General features: G+C 31.9%; 1 protein-coding gene across 1 annotated transcript; it reads left to right on the top strand.

Moving 5' to 3' along the window:
• The first annotated feature begins 13,957 nt into the window (after positions 1-13,957).
• Positions 13,958-14,389, top strand: LOC140432123 (uncharacterized). The gene has a single exon (XM_072519961.1). It carries the CDS (start codon positions 13,958-13,960, stop codon positions 14,387-14,389), a length of 432 nt encoding a protein of 143 aa, XP_072376062.1.
• Positions 14,390-17,629: the final 3,240 nt, after the last annotated feature.

Raw genomic sequence — 17,629 nt, 5'->3', positions numbered from 1 at the left:
ACGCGCTATCTCAGAGTACTTTCTCGAATTGATTTAGGGCGTCTGTTGTTTGGAGGATATTCGCGTGGTCCACAATCATGATTTTTGTTTTCTGATTATTAGTCTTGAGCCCACACTTGTTGCTTTTGGTTTCTACTCTCTTTATCAGTCTCGACATCTCCTCTTCAGATGTTGCTATCAGTGTTGTATCGTCTGCGAATCTTAAGTTTGAGATCTTTTTTCCTGCAATGGAGATGCCGCCTCTCCATCCATCGAGTGCGTTCCTCATTATGTATTCTCCATATAAATTGAACAGGTCTGGAGATAGTATGCACCCTTGTCGTACACCTCTGCTGGTTTTGAAGGTATCAGATTGCTGATTTTCAATTCTTATTTTAACTGAGTTATCTTCGTATAAGTTTTTAATTAATATTGCCAAATGATCTGGAACTCCCATCTCATGAAGAACTGTCCAGAGAAATTCCCACTTCACACAATCAAATGCCTTTTGGTAGTCTAGAAAACAGATTATTATTGGAATTTTAAATTCGCGGGACGAGACGAGACCTTAGAGAGGGAGAATGGCAGAGCAGAAAGGACTGGAGACGTTGGCTGAAAGAAGTAAAGCGGCGACAGCTGTAAAAATCCTTATATAGATAGATAGATAGAATTGTTGAAGAATTTAGGGCAATTTCCCCCGACACATTTGAACGAGTACGGCAAGAATTTAGAAATGTCATGCATTTCTGTCAGGAAGTAGATGAAGTACATTTTGAACATTTACTATAAGAACTGGTTGTTAAATATTTATTAGTCAAATGAAAAGCTACAATTTTAGTATTTATTTACATTATTCATCAAATGAGCTTAAACTCAAACAAATTTATGACTTAATAGGTATTTTCAATACCTTTTAAACGAGGTATTACTTGTCATAAAGTCCTTTTTAAAATTGTCTGTCACAGTGGCGCTGTAACGTCATCTGTCACTATTACGTCACCTGTTATGACTAGTTGGGAAGCCTACGTCTCTTTATTACCTCCCTCCAAATTTCACTATTATAACCATAACCGCTCAAAAGATACGAGGGGGAACGGACTTTTGACTAGCACTATATAGTATAGTATTTTGCTAGAAATATTCCTGACATTTTACCAATAACCCTCCCTAGTGAAATTATAATTTCCCAGTGGTATTTTTAAACGTGACATATTTAACACTTTTTTTTCTTAATGAGGGCTTTCTGAAAATGATCTTCACTATTTAGCAGACATACTTTTTGATATTGAAAGTGAGCTGGACACTTTTAAGACTGACGACGAAAGCGACACAAACTATAAGAGAGAGACAGCATCTTCTGATTTCGATGATCGAGAAGACGAAGTAGAACAGCGATAATGAACAACGTTTTGGAAATAAAGCTTAAAATCTGGCAGATAAACAAGTGTCAGTACTAATTACAAGTCAGTATTGAGACAAAATGAGGAGAATATAATATGGTCTACCCTAACCGTTAGCTTTCTTCCAAGATTCCAGATTCCTCTAATAAACACCTGTGGCGTAAATAACGAGGTAACAAGATCTTTAAAATCGACAGCCAATAAAAGAATTGTTATCTCGCAATTTGTTTATTTTTATTTTTAAATCCACTAATAAGAGATTGACAATTTATGAAAAACAAAAAAAAAAGAAAACAATTGCTAAAACCGATATCGGGGAGATTGCAATCATTTTGAGTTGCTCGTTTGTAATGAGTTACAACGGATTGGACACTCTTGGTCAACACATACATTCGTTGGATACATACTGATTAAACATATTATTTCCAGAAACAGATGTAAATTATTACTATCCAAAAAGTACATAAATTATCCAGTAAAACAAAAAACTAAAGAAATACCACCAAAATGATGCTCTGATTAATAATTTTTTGGTAAATAATAATTTCCCTAACTTATTACAAAAAACACAAAAGTCCTTTTTATTTTAGTCGTTAAAGGAAGAAAAGATCGAAAGATCTTAAACAAGAAAAAGAAGGAGAATAAACAGTTTTGTGCAGATTTATTTTTCATTTAATTTTTAATCACATTTGTCAAATATTTCAATCAATAACTAATTGTACGCTTAAGTAGATTTAAGCAAAACGCCGATAATTTTTCACTAGAATGAACATGATAATAATTTACATCACATAAACTGATCTTTACCTTAGGCGTTTACCAATAATATGTTGCTCTCACATTTTAACTCAAGAAGTTACTAATGGATATCACATTCCTGAATCCTAATTATCATGAATTCTACTGACTTTTAACTTTTATCGTAATGGAACAATACTGTATTTTATAATAAAAGTCGTTGTTAAAAATTGGATTGACAATTCACCGTTATTTAAGAAATATATGATTTTGCTTGAAATTGTTTAAAAGACGAGTAATATCAAGCAATGTAATATAATTTATTAAGGATTAGAACTTTCTCCTTTATGTATATCATCAAAGAATATTAAGGTTGTTGGATCATGTAGAAAATAAACATTTAGTACTTACATAAACGTTGAATCAAAATTGTTTGTGTATAGCATACTGTGAGCTCATATTTTTACAAATATTCTTTACCGAGTACAAAAATTGTAAGACTTAATACTGATCTTTGAGGAACGCCCTTAATTTATTTGAAAACTCATGATATTGTTTTTCAGTTAAACCTCAGTAAAGCTGTAATTAGAACTAAAATTGAGCTTCACCAATCCACCGTATTTATTCCATTACTGAGCATAATACAATCCTTTCTAACTGCTCGGAGCATACGGGTCAAAGTCAAAAATTAACTTTATACAGTATACACTCCTCTTGTAGGAGTACTTAAGGGTTCAATAATTGCACCAATACTTTACAGTCTATAACAACAACCTCCCAACCCTTCGCAACTCGTCTGAAATTATCCTGCTATACGCTGAAAATAGCCCTTCTCTCAAGAGCGGTCGTTGTGTGTTCAATAGAGCTCAAGCATAAACCAATTAAATAGCCAAATGGTGCAACAAATGGGGAGTGACATTAAATCCAGCAAAATTACAGTGAATTTTGTTCAGGACTACCAAATGTTCCCGCCACGTGCAGGAACAAAGAAACCACATAATGCTCAACGGAGAAAGGCTCGATTTCAGACCGTCAGTGTTCTACTTGGGTGTCGAATTCACAAAGACACTCAACTGGAATGCTGACCTTAGAAACACTCTCGATAGGGTAAGAAATATAGCCAGACTTCTAAAAGCACTGTGTGGCAAATTTGGGAATACTAGCCAAGTTACTTTCCTACTGACCTATAAAACTTGTATAAGACCGATTTTTCAATACATGATGGGACACTTAACCTCAGTAAAAAATACGTTTTTTCTTTCATAAATGGCTCGAACGACAGAGCAAAGTAGGTTCGCAAAAAAATGCTCAAAAGAGCCATTTCTAATAAAACTTAGACTCTGATATGATTAGTAACTGCATGAACAGAACTAAATGGTAAAATGTAACTTGGCCTTCTCCTTAATAATATGTAAGCATATAGACGAATAAACAACATAAATACAAAAATCTTGTTTCTACCACACCCTCTAGCCACAAACAACTTACTCTTCATCTTCGTATCCAGACACCCTTCATTCTTGATAGTCATGTTGGAATGAAGTTGTCCTAACTATTGTTCATAGTTCATGTTGTTCACCAATAACGACTTCAAGTCACCTAAATATTGATACCATCCAGCTCCTTTTTAATACCAGGTTGGAAAGAAGACTCAAACAAAGAAAATTATTTAAGTTAGTGTAAAATATTATCTAGTATCACATAAAAATACTACGTGGAGTTAGACAGGGATGTATCCTATCGCCGTTGATATTTAATATGTACTCAGAGAAAATTTTTAACGAGGCTCTTTACGGAATAGACGAAGGCATCCTTCTAAATGGTGAAAAAGTAAACAATGTTAGATATGCCGACGACACCATGGTGATAGCAGATAGTTTAGAGGGACTTCAGAGGCTAATGGACAGAATAAACGAGTACAGTCAACAGTACGGACTAAACATTAATACCCACGAAACGAAACAAATGATTATCAGCAAGGAGAATATAAATGGGGCTCATCTATACATTAATGGGACGCAGATAGAGCGAGTAAAACAGTATTGCTACCTGGGAACTATTATAAACGAACAGTGAAGCAATGTACAGGAAATAAAGTGCCTCATAGGAAAGGCAAGAACGGTCTTTAACAAAATGAGCGCCATTTTCAAAAGTCACAACATATCCCTAGATACAAAAATGAGACATTTGAGATGCTATGTTTTCTCTGTGTTGTTGTACGGGGCGGAGGCATGGACGCTTACAGACACCATTATTAAAAAACTTGAAGCATTTGAGATGTGGCTTTATAGAAGAATGCTGAGACTATCATGGACAGCAAGGACCACGAACAAGGAAGTTCTAGAAAAAATGAAGAAGGAACCAGATATTGTGTTTACGATCAAACGCATAAAATTGCAATAGCTGGGACACGTTATGAGAAATCAGCACCGTTACTTCCTGCTGCAGTCTATATTGCAAGGTAAAGTCAAAGGTAAGCGAGGACCCGGTAGAAGGAGAATATCATGGCTGCGGAATTTAAGAACATGGTTTAAGAAAACCTCACCGGAGCTATTTCGATCCGCAGCGAGCAAGGTCATGATTGCCAATATGATTTCCAATATCCGAAACGGATAGGAACCAGAAGAAGAAGAGGAAGATTATCTAGTGTAAAAGTAGAGCATAGTTCTATGTTGTATGTTAGCTATAGTGATTTATAGCACCTTTAGTATTTTAAGTCAACGATAAATTGATATAATTGGTCAATGTGATCAGATTTCAGTGGTATAAACATAGTTTATGTGGTTTAAAAAAATCTGACTATAAATTAAAAACAGTTTGGATAGCACACAACCTTGCCTGACTCCCTGTAGAATCTTTACGCTTCTATTGATTTTGCGTTAATACGAATAGTGTTGCTGTTTTACGGCAGTATAATTTTTCAGTGATCCTAATGTCGCGGCTACCTACTCCCTTATCTCACAATATTTTAATTAACTTGTGAAATATTGTATATATTGCTTTTTCATACTCAATTAAAACAACAGAGACATATTAACACTAATCTCGACATTTCTGTAACAAAACATTTAACCCAAAAAAAACGCTTCTATAGTTCCCAACCGATCTCTAAAGTCAAACATTATGTTTTATCTTAATTTTCACACTTATTCCATGTTTTGCTATAATAACTTCAAAGTGTGCCTACGATGCAGTTAATATCATGTTAAGAGAAAAATTTCTTTAGGCAGATGTCCCTGCGAGAGAGTGTAATATCTTATGCAATCTTTTAACACAAAGAAAAGTTTATGTAAGGTCAAATCACAATTCTGTAATAGGTCCCAGACGCTCATCCACAGGTTTACCACAGGGCTTCGTTATTTCTTCGCTTTTGTTTAATATTTTTACAAAAGAAATGCACGAGGAAAAAAATTATTATAATATTATACAGTATGCTGATGATTTTGTCGTTTATAACACTAATAAAAAATTAGAAGTAGGCATAACTGAGCTCACGTCACATATACAACTAACTACTTTGAAATTTGAGTAGTTAGGTTTTTCTTTAACCCCTCAAAAATCTAGGTACGGGATGTGCATTCTATATACCATCAACAAACGTTCAAGAAAAATTCAAACTGAATAATAATACTTCCATTTTTTCTGCAGAAGCGATTGGTATATTAAAGTCTGCGATTATATCGAAAAAAACAAGTTCCAAAAAATATATTTTTTGAGCGACTCCTTATCTGTTCTTAAATGCATCGCTAACCCAATTAATGTGATGGCTACTGATACAAATCCGTTTATTAGAGAATTAAAAGTAGGAATTCATAAATAAAAAAAAAGTTAATACGAATTAAAATTCACTTGGGTAAAAGCTCATATAGGACTTCGTGGCAATGAAGTTGCGGACTCCTTAGCCAAAGAAAGCGTTACAACTGGAGAGCATATCAACAACAATATTCATACAAGTTATATAAAATTATTCTTAAGTTTATTAAAATGTGCAACTTAAAACTTTAGTGTAGGTGTTAAGCTCGTTACTTCTGTTGAATCGCCAAATATTTTACCTTTTTACCTATACTTTCTGTGGTCTACACTTTCTGTCTGTGAGTCACCTTGAATGACCCCTAGGTGCGAAAAGTAATCCTAGTTCCTCTCCCATCGTAGTCTTCTTTTAATTTCCAGAATTGTAGTGTATTTAGTTTGGTTAGAATAGGTTAATTTAAGTGAACGTTATTACACATTTGCTGCTGGCTGGATGAGCACTTAGCCAGATTGCCAGGAAAAAAAAACTTCAAGGTGTGACTCATAAAACTTATAATATAAGTATAGTCGCTATGTATAGTCGCTAAAGTGATTTGGACGTTGTTGTTTTGGAAAAGTTATCAATTCGGATTTTGATATTATTTCTGTAGCTGTTTTTAAGAAAAGTATAAAATTGTATTGTCTACAGAATTAAAAAAGTAGTTCAAAACGTAGTAACAAAGTTTTTAATTGTTGATATTGAGGCCAAGGAATTAATGCGTTGTAATACGATCGTTGGGTTTCTGGGTATAATGGTTTTATTTAATTATTAGGATAGTTGACCTAGTTTATAGAAACCCTACTAAATAGTAAAATATATATTTATAGTTGCTGCATCGTTACTATCTTATTGAAAACACTTCACGCCGTATATTTTCCTAGACTACTTTTATTTTCCTACTTTTATTACAAATGGTATCCAAAAATCAAACAATAGTTTTCTTTTGTATGGCCAGAATTTTTCTTTTTCAATTTTAATAAAAGCTTCTATTTTACTTCAAACCTTTTTTGTGTATAATTCCGCCCTTTAAAAAAAACGGTCTCGTTTTCTTTTAAAACCCCAATTCTGCAACCTCTTCAAGATCCCTCAGGCGTCTACAACGCCTTCACTTGGCCCGTTTTATCTTTTCTTTCTAATAGAAAACACCTGTATAGTTTAATAAAAACATATTTTTAAATCAATAGAAATGTCAAAGTTTAGCAACTGATAAACACAAATGGTTTGAATTTGTATGAGAGGCTGTTTGAATTGATTTCCCGAGTGAATAAATTCGATATTTGTAAATTTATAAATTGGAAAAGGTTTTTGTATAAACGTCAGGGGTTATTACGTTATGAACTTAACTAGCAGACATAAAATACATACAGTATGTTTCAAATGTGGCGGATTAATGTGGATTTTAGATATTTTTTACGCTATGCATTTAAAGAAAATTTAGTTTGACAATATTAGTTTCGATAAAAAACAAACGTGAAGTACGCATCATTTATAGATGCATCTCCAAAGCAGATATTTATAATTTCTTTACCATGATTTTTCTTTTTATGAAAAAGATTTTAGATGCATATTAAGCAATAATTAGAATACCATTTGTTTAAAAAATAAATATTAATTTAGTTAAAACATTTCTTAAATAATGTCAGCTGTTTCATTAGCTACTTCGGTGATAGTAGTAGTACTTTAATCATATTACTGTGAAAATAATTATAAGTCGATGATAACAAATAAACTGTGCTTACAGTACTGCATACGCGTATATATATTATATAAAAGACCTTATTTAATTGTTTGCAATTTTATTTTTGTAGTTTTTTTGTAATATTTTTAATGCTAAACTTAAAAACTGTTGAAAGGGCATCTGAAAAAATAACAGATCATAATATTATTCTTTTTATTCATCATCAACATCACGCCTTTTTATTCCAGGTGGAATGTTAGTCGCTCTTACTTAGAGCTCTCTGATTCGCTTATTGCGGTAAATCACTCCGCATTCCACTTGTATGTTGTCAAAGTTTGTTGTATGACTTGGCTTTCGTTACAATTTTCTTCCACTCATTTCGATATTTTCTTTCACTCATTTCTATATGTGCACAGTTCTCACCGACAGAAAAACGTAACAATACAATAAATTTATAAACAATTATTGGGTGAATAAATTCTCGTTTCACTGGTCTATAATTTAAACTTCGCTAGTACAATCGAGTTTTTATTTTTGTTGTTTGTATTATAAATTTCCAGTATAATGAGGTTCTCATTGTATCATTTTTGGTAAATAATAACGTGTTTAAATATTCTAGTTTTTAATAGTCGAGTTATTTTTGGTTCCGGTATTAAAAATTTCTAAATATTTCTATTTTTATGTTTACTACCTGTTTATGCTATCGACAACAATGGAGAAAAATAGTAAACGCGGCCAAGACTCACATAAAATTGTAGAGCCAAATGATAATGATGATGATGATTACAGGAGAAGACTCTTGATGGAATCGGTTGAGAACAATGGCGACTTCAAACTAAACGTTCTTGACGCCATCCTAATGATTAGTAAATCCTGAGACAAGGTGACGAGCAATACGATAAAACATTTCTTCAAACACGCAGGATGGCTGGAGGATCAAGGATTGACTGAGAATGAAGATGACCTGCCCTTAGCTGTTTGTGCCAGACAGTTAAAACTTCCTATCACCTACGGACCGTAAGAGCTAACAGATTTCGAAGAAGTTGATAAAAATGTAGCTACAAAATCTGGATTTTCTGACGAGGACATCCTACAAGCAGTTCGTATAGAAGGAAAAGAAAATATTGACCTGGAAGTGAAAGCAGAGCCAAAACCAGCTTCGACCACTTAGCAGGTATTGGATACGCCAAAAGTATTTCATCGCCCAGGAAGACGATATTAGTGGTGTGGAAGATCAGGTCAGTTTTGTGGAAAGGTAAAAGGAAACAGACCAAGGTGACAGACTTTTTCGTTAATGTAGGCTAAATATAGAATATAAACTTTTTTTTTCATACCTTGATGAAAATACTGCACAGTACCATATTATTTTGTTACTGTACAGTATACATATATATATATTTTTTAGTAGTTATTTTTTATACTGTATTGCTTATAACATGCTTTATTAAATCCATGTTGTGTACATTATATACAGTGTTAATTCATTTTTAATCGTTTAGATCAATTTTTTAAATTACAATAAGCTATTTACCACAGTATTATTATTATAGTAACGATTTTTGTTTTTCTCTGTATAACGATCTCCCCTTATAACGATGAAAATCCCGGTCCCTTGCATATCGTTATAGAGAGAGAGGTTTGTAGTATATTGTAAAATAAAATTATGTTACAAATAATCGCTTTACTTACGATAACTAGCAATTTTCGCCTTGGTCACGGGAAGTGATCCGTCTTTGCGGATCATACGATCACCATGATTACCACACATGATTATTACAATCACCAATCAATTTAAATTTTAAAAACAAAATCTGCAACTTAACAACATATTGGTATTAGCTGCTTAAAATACGGCAACATTTCCCAGAGGTACAAAAATTTTTTATACCAATTTAGACCAACCGAAAGACATGATAATGTGTTACTAATATAAATATGGATTCTATTTACCATAAAATTTAAAAAAAATGAGCAAAATATAACGTATCATCTGTTTCTAGACAAACTTGTATAAATATTTAAAAAATTAACGCCTTGTTGAGTCAGTGGTAATATTGTCAATTAATGCAGCTAAAAAATTCAAGGGTTGTTCAAATCCAACTGGGAAAGAAGTGTAAAAAAAAGCTTTTTTGTTTAAAAAAAAATCTTTGTCGGATCGATAATTATCCGAGGACAGTGGTCATTAAAAAACAATACACCACGATTTTTACACACAATAAAGCCGACTTAGTAACAAGGCATTTACTTAACTCAGATACAATAATTAATAGAAATTTCGCTAACAACCATCTATAATTGACCGAAATGAGTAAAACTAACAAAAAATTTTAATTTCCGTCTTGTCTCTTTCTATGAAATTCTTGTTTTCCGATATTAAAAATTGTCATGATTGAATTATCACATAGCTGGTGATAAAGAATGTGAGAAAATTGCTTAAATTTTTATATCTTCAAAGATATACCAATAAAAAGTAGGGGTTAAACTTTTTTCATTAAAACTTTTTATCGTTCATCGGTTTCCTCCACGTATGCAAATTCAGTTATGTGTTTAAGTTGGGAGGTTTATGCCTGGATAAAACCCACAAGCATGATGTTTATTGGATTATGCTGGTTACATATTTGATATTAGGTCAGAATTTATTATGGGTCATTATACTGTTTGCGAAAATACAATTTAATGCTAGGTACATATATCCGCATGTACATTTTAAAAAATATGATACAATAATGACACAGGTAACGATTGAAATCAAAAACACCAAAATTAAAATTATTTCTACTGGATAGTTATTTTATCTATTTTTTTTTATTTATTTACGCTGTAACCACAAGGGTTATTAGCGACCTAAAAAATATAATACATGTAAAGTTGGAAAAAATTACAATAGTTGATGCAGTCCTGAGTCTTCAAGATAACTTATTGTGTTTTTGATGTTCATGTTTTTTTCCTAAGGCTTTCTTTATATTATTTGGGATATTGTGCTTCTTTCTTGCTGCTTTTTATGTTTTGCACTGAGTTAGTATATGCTTCACGGAGAGTGTTACTTGACAATTTCAAACATTGGCGGCACAGTTCGCGTAAAAAGTTGTTTATGTGTAAAGTTACTGTGTCCCAGTCGTAAACGTGTTATTCTCACTTGGTCGTGTCTACTCGCTGTGGGTTGGAGCCACGGATTAACTAATTGTTTGATTTCCTTGACTTTATGTTTTATTTCTGACTTAAAGTCATCTAAAGAAATCTATTATTTTATTAATAAGAATAGAGTCCTGGCTTAAGGATGCCAAGCTGGCTAGTTCATCTGCTTCTTCATTTCCTTGTATACCTGAATGTGATGGTTCTTTTTAATATTATCTTCTTTCTTACCTTCTGTGCTCGTGGGTTCAGTTTTACTATTTTTTCCATGTTTTCCTTTGTAAACGTCCAAGTTTGAGAACCGTAGGTAAGAACAGGAAGTATACATTGGTTGAAGACTCTTGTTTTTAAATATTGGGGGTATTTTCTATTTTTTAGTACATAGGATAGTTTTCCGAAGGATACCCAAGCCAACCGTATTCTTCTCTTTATTTCTCCGGTCTGATTTTCTTTATTTAATTTAACTAGTTGTCTTAAATATACATATTCTTTTACTTGTTCTATAGTTGTTTGTGCAATTGTAATTTTCATAAAGTCATAATTTTTGTTTTATTATAATTCATTCATTTTGGGTATTGTGGAATAATAATGTAACAAAAGAAAATCAATTAAAAACAAATCAAAAATTAAGGCAATAGAAATGGAGTATTGGAGACGATGTTGCCGGCACACTTAACTTGATGATGTCAGGAACGTACATAATAGGAGAGAAATGGAAATTGACCCAGACATAATAGGTACCATCGAAGCCAAAAGACTAAACTGGTATGAACACTTGCAGAGAATGCCTGAAAATAGATTGCCAAAAAAGATAGAAAAATGGACTTCGCCCACTGGAAGAAAACTAGGTAGACCAAAACGGTCATGGAGAGAAGATGTCGAAGATGCAATGACCACCAGAGATCAACATAATATGATTTTTTAAGGGAAATATTTAATTAGTACAACTAAGAATCCTCCCTTTTTTCCTCATAGAGCTAAATATTGCGCAGGCTTACATGAGATAAGGTGCAAGAAAACACTTACACTAATTTTCCTTTATAATTATAATATCGTGACTATACTGAGAAGTCAAGGATTTAATCCGCGTTTTTACTTCTTATATTCTTGTCTTGTCCTCGTCGTTTAAAGTTATTGCATTTTTTGTAGAACATCTCTTACTTCAACCGAATATAGTTAAGACCTTTATACCAAATTTTCTCAGAACTATTCTGCTACTAACCTTAAAGTACACATTTTTAACACCACATTTTTAGAAGTAAATAATATTTATAAATATTTGTTTTATAAGTATCGTGAAAATATAATTACAAGAAGTTACATGAAATACTCTTAGAGTAAAAGTGAGTATATTCAATCAAAATTAATTAATTAATTAATGTTCATACTATTTAAAATATTATTTATTTGGAACACCCTGTAAATCTCTTAGTTTTAATTTGAAGCTACTGATAGTCATGACATCTTATTACAAAAACTAAAGAAACAAGTTTATTTATAATTTCCTTGTTGAAGTCCGAGAGCTAGAGGATTTTAAATCTGGCTCCTAAAAGCAACGAAGACACAGTTCGTGGCGAAACTTTGGGAAAACTCTGAAGTGAGCAATAATATTATACACTTCTGAGAGGCTAATGGAAGATAATTAACTTTATCTCAGTTGCTGCTCTAACGAAAGTTAGAGTTTTGTTAGGAGTTACCTTTAGGTAATTTCTTTCGTGTTAATTTCGCTTGCTTGTTTACATCAGAGAATCTGGAATGAGTTTTATCATTAGTCTCGGTTTAATATGTATACAGTAAGTATTTTATATACATGTTTTTAAAATTTTCTTTCTAAATTTATAAAAATATTACAAAGTTTCGATAGTTTTCGAATTTTTAACAAGCTCTGTAACACACTGCAACATAAATGGTCTACCGATAATTGACTCGTTCATTTAATTTAAAAATTTATCCACAGTATAAGGAAAGCAAAAAATTTTTGAATGTAATAAATATAGAAATTAAATAATATATCCAATGATAATATTTGCTCAACGAAGATTAGCTGCTAATAAACATAATAACTTTAAAAATATGCAAGAGCTTGTGGTTAGCATGATAGGTAATTTTATAAATAATATAATAAAAAAATTAAAGCAGAGAGAACAAGACAAAACAAAAGAAGATGGAATCTGAAGAAGTTAAAAGTACAGGGACTAAGAGAACAATATATATAGAGACAACTCTAAAGGAAAATCTAACAGAAGCAAATAACACAGAGGACAAACGGAAAAATATAAAATAATCCATTTTGAATTCAGCTAAAGAAGTGCTAGGACAAAGGGAAATAAAAAGAACGAAAGAGTGGTTTGATGCATAATGCGAAATCAAAATCAAACAGAAAAACCAAGTAAGAGATAAATGGATATCAACTAAAGAAAAACATTATCCAAACGAATATAAAGAAAAAAGAAAGCAGAGGCTAATTATTGCAAGAACGAAAAAAAAATTATGGATGGAAGAGCTGTTAAAACCTAGAAAAGAATAAAAAAAAGTAAAGGCCGCGCCAAACTATTTGGATACCTAAAAGCTCAACAAAGAAAAGGCAGACCAGTAGTTAAAATTGACAATAGATCATGGGAAACACACTTCACAGAACGATATAGATGCAAAAAAAGCCCGGAAGAGGAAGTAGGCGCAATTGAAGACATTAGAGATAATAAAATATGGATACCAACATATGATGAATATTTAGACATCATTCAAAAAATGAAACAGAAAAGAACACCCGACACAGATAAAATTCCCAATAAGCTGATTAAAAATGGAGAAGAAAAGTTATTAACTAGCATCTATAATCTAATAGTTAGAATATGAGAAGCAGAAGTAATGCCCGATGATTGGAAAGAAGGCAGAATTATACCAATATTTAAGAAAAAAGAAGTAACAAACTGTAACAACTATTAGAGCAATATCTCTACTGAGCACAACATAAAAAATTCTAACAGCCCTCATTAAGCAAAAACTCCATTCACAGAGAAAAAAATTGGGGACTACCAGCAAGGATTCAGAGAAGGCAGATCCGCTACAGATGCGATCCACATAGTTACACAAACAATCGAAAAATGCCACGAATACAACATAGAACTCCACATCCTTTTTGTAAAATTCAGACAAGCCTTTGACTGTATTGGAAGAAATAAATTATTTATTGAAATGAAAAATTAAGATATACCAGAAAAATTAATCAGATTAACAAAAATGACCATGGATGGAGCTCGAGATAAACTAACAACAGAAGAAGGTAGCACAAAATCAATTGCAATAGAAACAGGAGTGCGGCAAGTCGATTCTCTGTCAACCATATTATTCAACATAGCAATAGAAGGAACAGTCAAGGCCAGCAAAATTAAAGGAACTATAGCCCACTTCTCAACACAAATAGTTGCATATGCAGATGATTTAGTTCTTATGGGAAGAGACAAGGAAAGATTAAAAGAAGCAGTAACAATCCTGGCAAAAGCAGCACGCAAAAGAGGTCTAAAAATTAACGAAGGAAAAACAAAATATCTACTCTGCTCTAGAAGAGAAGATAACAGGACGAGAGAAATCAAAATGGAAAACTACACTTTTGAAAGTGTCCAACAATTTAAATATTTGGGAATAATAGTGAACACCCAAAACAAGAAGTAAAGAAGTAATGGAACGAATACTAGCAGGCAACAAAACATACTGAAGATATCATAGGCTCATGAAGGGCAAGAACTAATCCAGAAATATAAAACTAAAAATATTTATACAGAGTTGCAATCAGACCAGTAGTTACGTACGTAGCTGAGACAATGTGCCTCACGGAAAAGGTGAAGAAAAATTGAGAATTTTCGAAAGGAAAATCCTCAGACGGATTATGGGCCCAATAAGAATGGACAACGGAGAAATGAGAAGAAGGATTAACGATGAACCAAGAGACATAATGAACGGAGAAGATATAGTTAGATTTATTAAAGCACAGAGGCTAAGATGGCTGGGACACATAGAGAGAAGGAAAAACGACCTACTGATTAAGAAGATTACCAGATGAAAACCAGCAACTGAAAGACCAAGGGGAAGATCCAAAAAAAAATGGGAGGATCAGGTCATGAGAGAACTATGCTAGTGTTATTGAGGCTTATTTGTAATTGGTTGCTACTTTAAACTATTTATAAATTCAATTATTTTTTGTTAAGAAAATGTTTTCAAAATTATTAAAATTTCAGGAAACAATTTATTAGATAAGGGCATTTTAGTATTAATTCTTTTTGACATGTATTTGCAGCAATTTTTATTAACGAAACTAATTTTATTTGGTGAGTTAACAAAAAATATATATATTTAGGGATTCTACAGTATTCACTGCCTTCCCTCGCTCAACCGTTTCCATCTCTCTCTGTTGTTCCATTCTCCATCGTTTAGTCCTCTCTTACTCATGGCGTCGTCTACTTCGTTCCTCCAGGATTTTCGGGGTCGTCCTCTTTTCCTCCTTCCTATTGGGCTCCATTCGGTTATTCTCTTTATCCATCTGCTGTCGCTAGTTCTTCTTACATGTCCATACCACTAAAGTCTTTTTTGTTCTATATATGTTAGTATGTCTGTTTCTATTGATGTTCTTTGCTTTATTTCGTCATTACTTCTCTATCCATTCTTGTTACTCTGCAGCATCTTCGCAGGCATTCCATCTCTGTTGCTACTATCTTACTGCTGGTTTTCTTGTTTATGATCCAATTTTCAGCCCCATATGTCATAATACTTCGCACTAATGTTTTATAAATCTGCGTTTTTGTCTTCATATTTAGGTGTCTATCCCACCATACTGAGTTAAGTTGTCGGATTGCTGTTCTTGTTTGTCCTAATCTTTGTGTAATTTCTTCCTCTGTTGTTGCCTTTTTCGTGATTATAAACCCCAGGTATTTGAATTTATCCTTTCCTTTGATTGTTACGTTGTCATCAATATGTAGATCTTCTATGTCTTCTTCACTTGTAGATAGGTACTCTGTTTTTGCGAGGTTAATATCTAGGCCAGCCTTGGTATATTCTTCTTGTAGTTTCTTCATCATGTAGGTGAGGTCGTCTTGGTCTTGTGCAATCACTACTTGATCGTCTGCAAAACTTAATGTATATAGGTATTCGTTCCGTACCGGTACAAAAAATGTTTTTCTTTATAGTTTAACTTTGTATATAGCCCCTTTTATTGACTCCAACCCATCAAAAACATTTATATATTTTTTCCAAACGAGTCACAAGTACTTCTTTTTTCTTATATATATATTGTTATGATGTATTGTTTGTGAATGATGAGCAATGAGTATTTTTAATAATATAATATATAGGGTTTTTATCGCGGTTCTCAAAGAATTAGTTTGTAAGTACTTTTTTAAATTATCTTTATTATATCTATTATGACACACATATATATCTAACCTAGCCAATGTAAATTTACAATAAACTATCTTTAAATTGAAATTCTTATGAAACTAATTAAATTCTATAGACAATGTAAAATTTAAACAAACTATCTTCAAAATTGAAATTGTTATGACACTAACTAAATTATATTAACAAAATTTTGTACCTTTCTGTCACTGAATGCCTAAATGAACTATTTTCCACTGTATAGATTCTAATCACCACTCAATGTCTTCGTGCTTCGGTTATCCTTGTTTTTGTGAAATTACTTTTTCCAATTATCAGCTTCCACCAATTTAAAATATATTTCTTCTTAAGCATTTATAAACCACCAAGCAAACCAGCAAACAGCATTTATATTTATTCTTCTTTTCAGTATACCAATATCCAATCACCAAATATATTATATAATTTTAATTTATCTTTATTTAATCTTCAATAATATTTTCTTTATACTGTTTCTTAATCTTCATTTAACTCACTATATTGAACAATTGGAACTTCTGTCTGACTATAATTGTTCTGACTTCTATTTCATGCTAACTCTAATTATCTTTCATACTAAACTGGACTCATAGTAACTGTAACTCATAACTGATGCCTTGAATCCAAATCACCGGGTATTTATATCTTTTTCCATGTTCCAGAATCATCTGGTAAGAAATCCTATTCGATTTTGTTCTATTTCTTCTATTCTGGAAAAAGTATAGGTTCGATCCACAGACATAACCATTATTCCAGAATGTTCCACCGTAAACAAAGGTCAAATTCTCTATTCTGGAGAATTCTTTAATTTTCTATTGATAATTTTGTTGACATTTAGGCTTTTCAGATCAGAATATACACTTAAATTAGTAACTAACACTCTAATTTAATAAAATACACATTTTAAACAACATATCATTATAACCCCACTTTATATTCGTTATAAATAATTATTAATTTCTATGTGTCACTTTCAAGAGTATTTTTGGTTGCCTAGTCACATGGCTCACTTAAATATATCTACAACATTATAATTATTAAAATACAACTTTTTACAATTATTATATGCTAATTTCTTAAAAATGCCCTCACATAAATAATTTTTATAAAATTCTCTAGTATATAACTTGTAAATTAACCTTTTAAACACTATTTTTCTTTCTCCTATATTCTATTTATTTCAATATATATATATATATATATATATATATATATATATATATATATATATATATATATATATATATATATATATTTATATAATTATATGTATAAATACATAGTATCATCTTATTTAATTACCACTCTATTACCACTTATTTAATTAATTAATTTTCACTATCTATAGTATCTATACTAATAAACCATATGCCTATATAATTAATTTGATTATTAAGGTCTGTAAGTTCTGTTAAATTATGCATATCAATTAGGGTGTTTACATTGCTGGAACATGCAATGCAACTGTAAATATATGACTTAGGTTTCCCTACTCTGAGATAGCGC

The sequence above is a fragment of the Diabrotica undecimpunctata genome, unplaced genomic scaffold, assembly GCF_040954645.1.
Source record: "Diabrotica undecimpunctata isolate CICGRU unplaced genomic scaffold, icDiaUnde3 ctg00002899.1, whole genome shotgun sequence".
Classification (NCBI taxonomy): domain Eukaryota; kingdom Metazoa; phylum Arthropoda; class Insecta; order Coleoptera; family Chrysomelidae; genus Diabrotica; species Diabrotica undecimpunctata.
The sequence above is the reverse complement of the archived record's forward strand: the minus strand, read 5'-3'. Positions and strand labels throughout refer to the sequence as shown.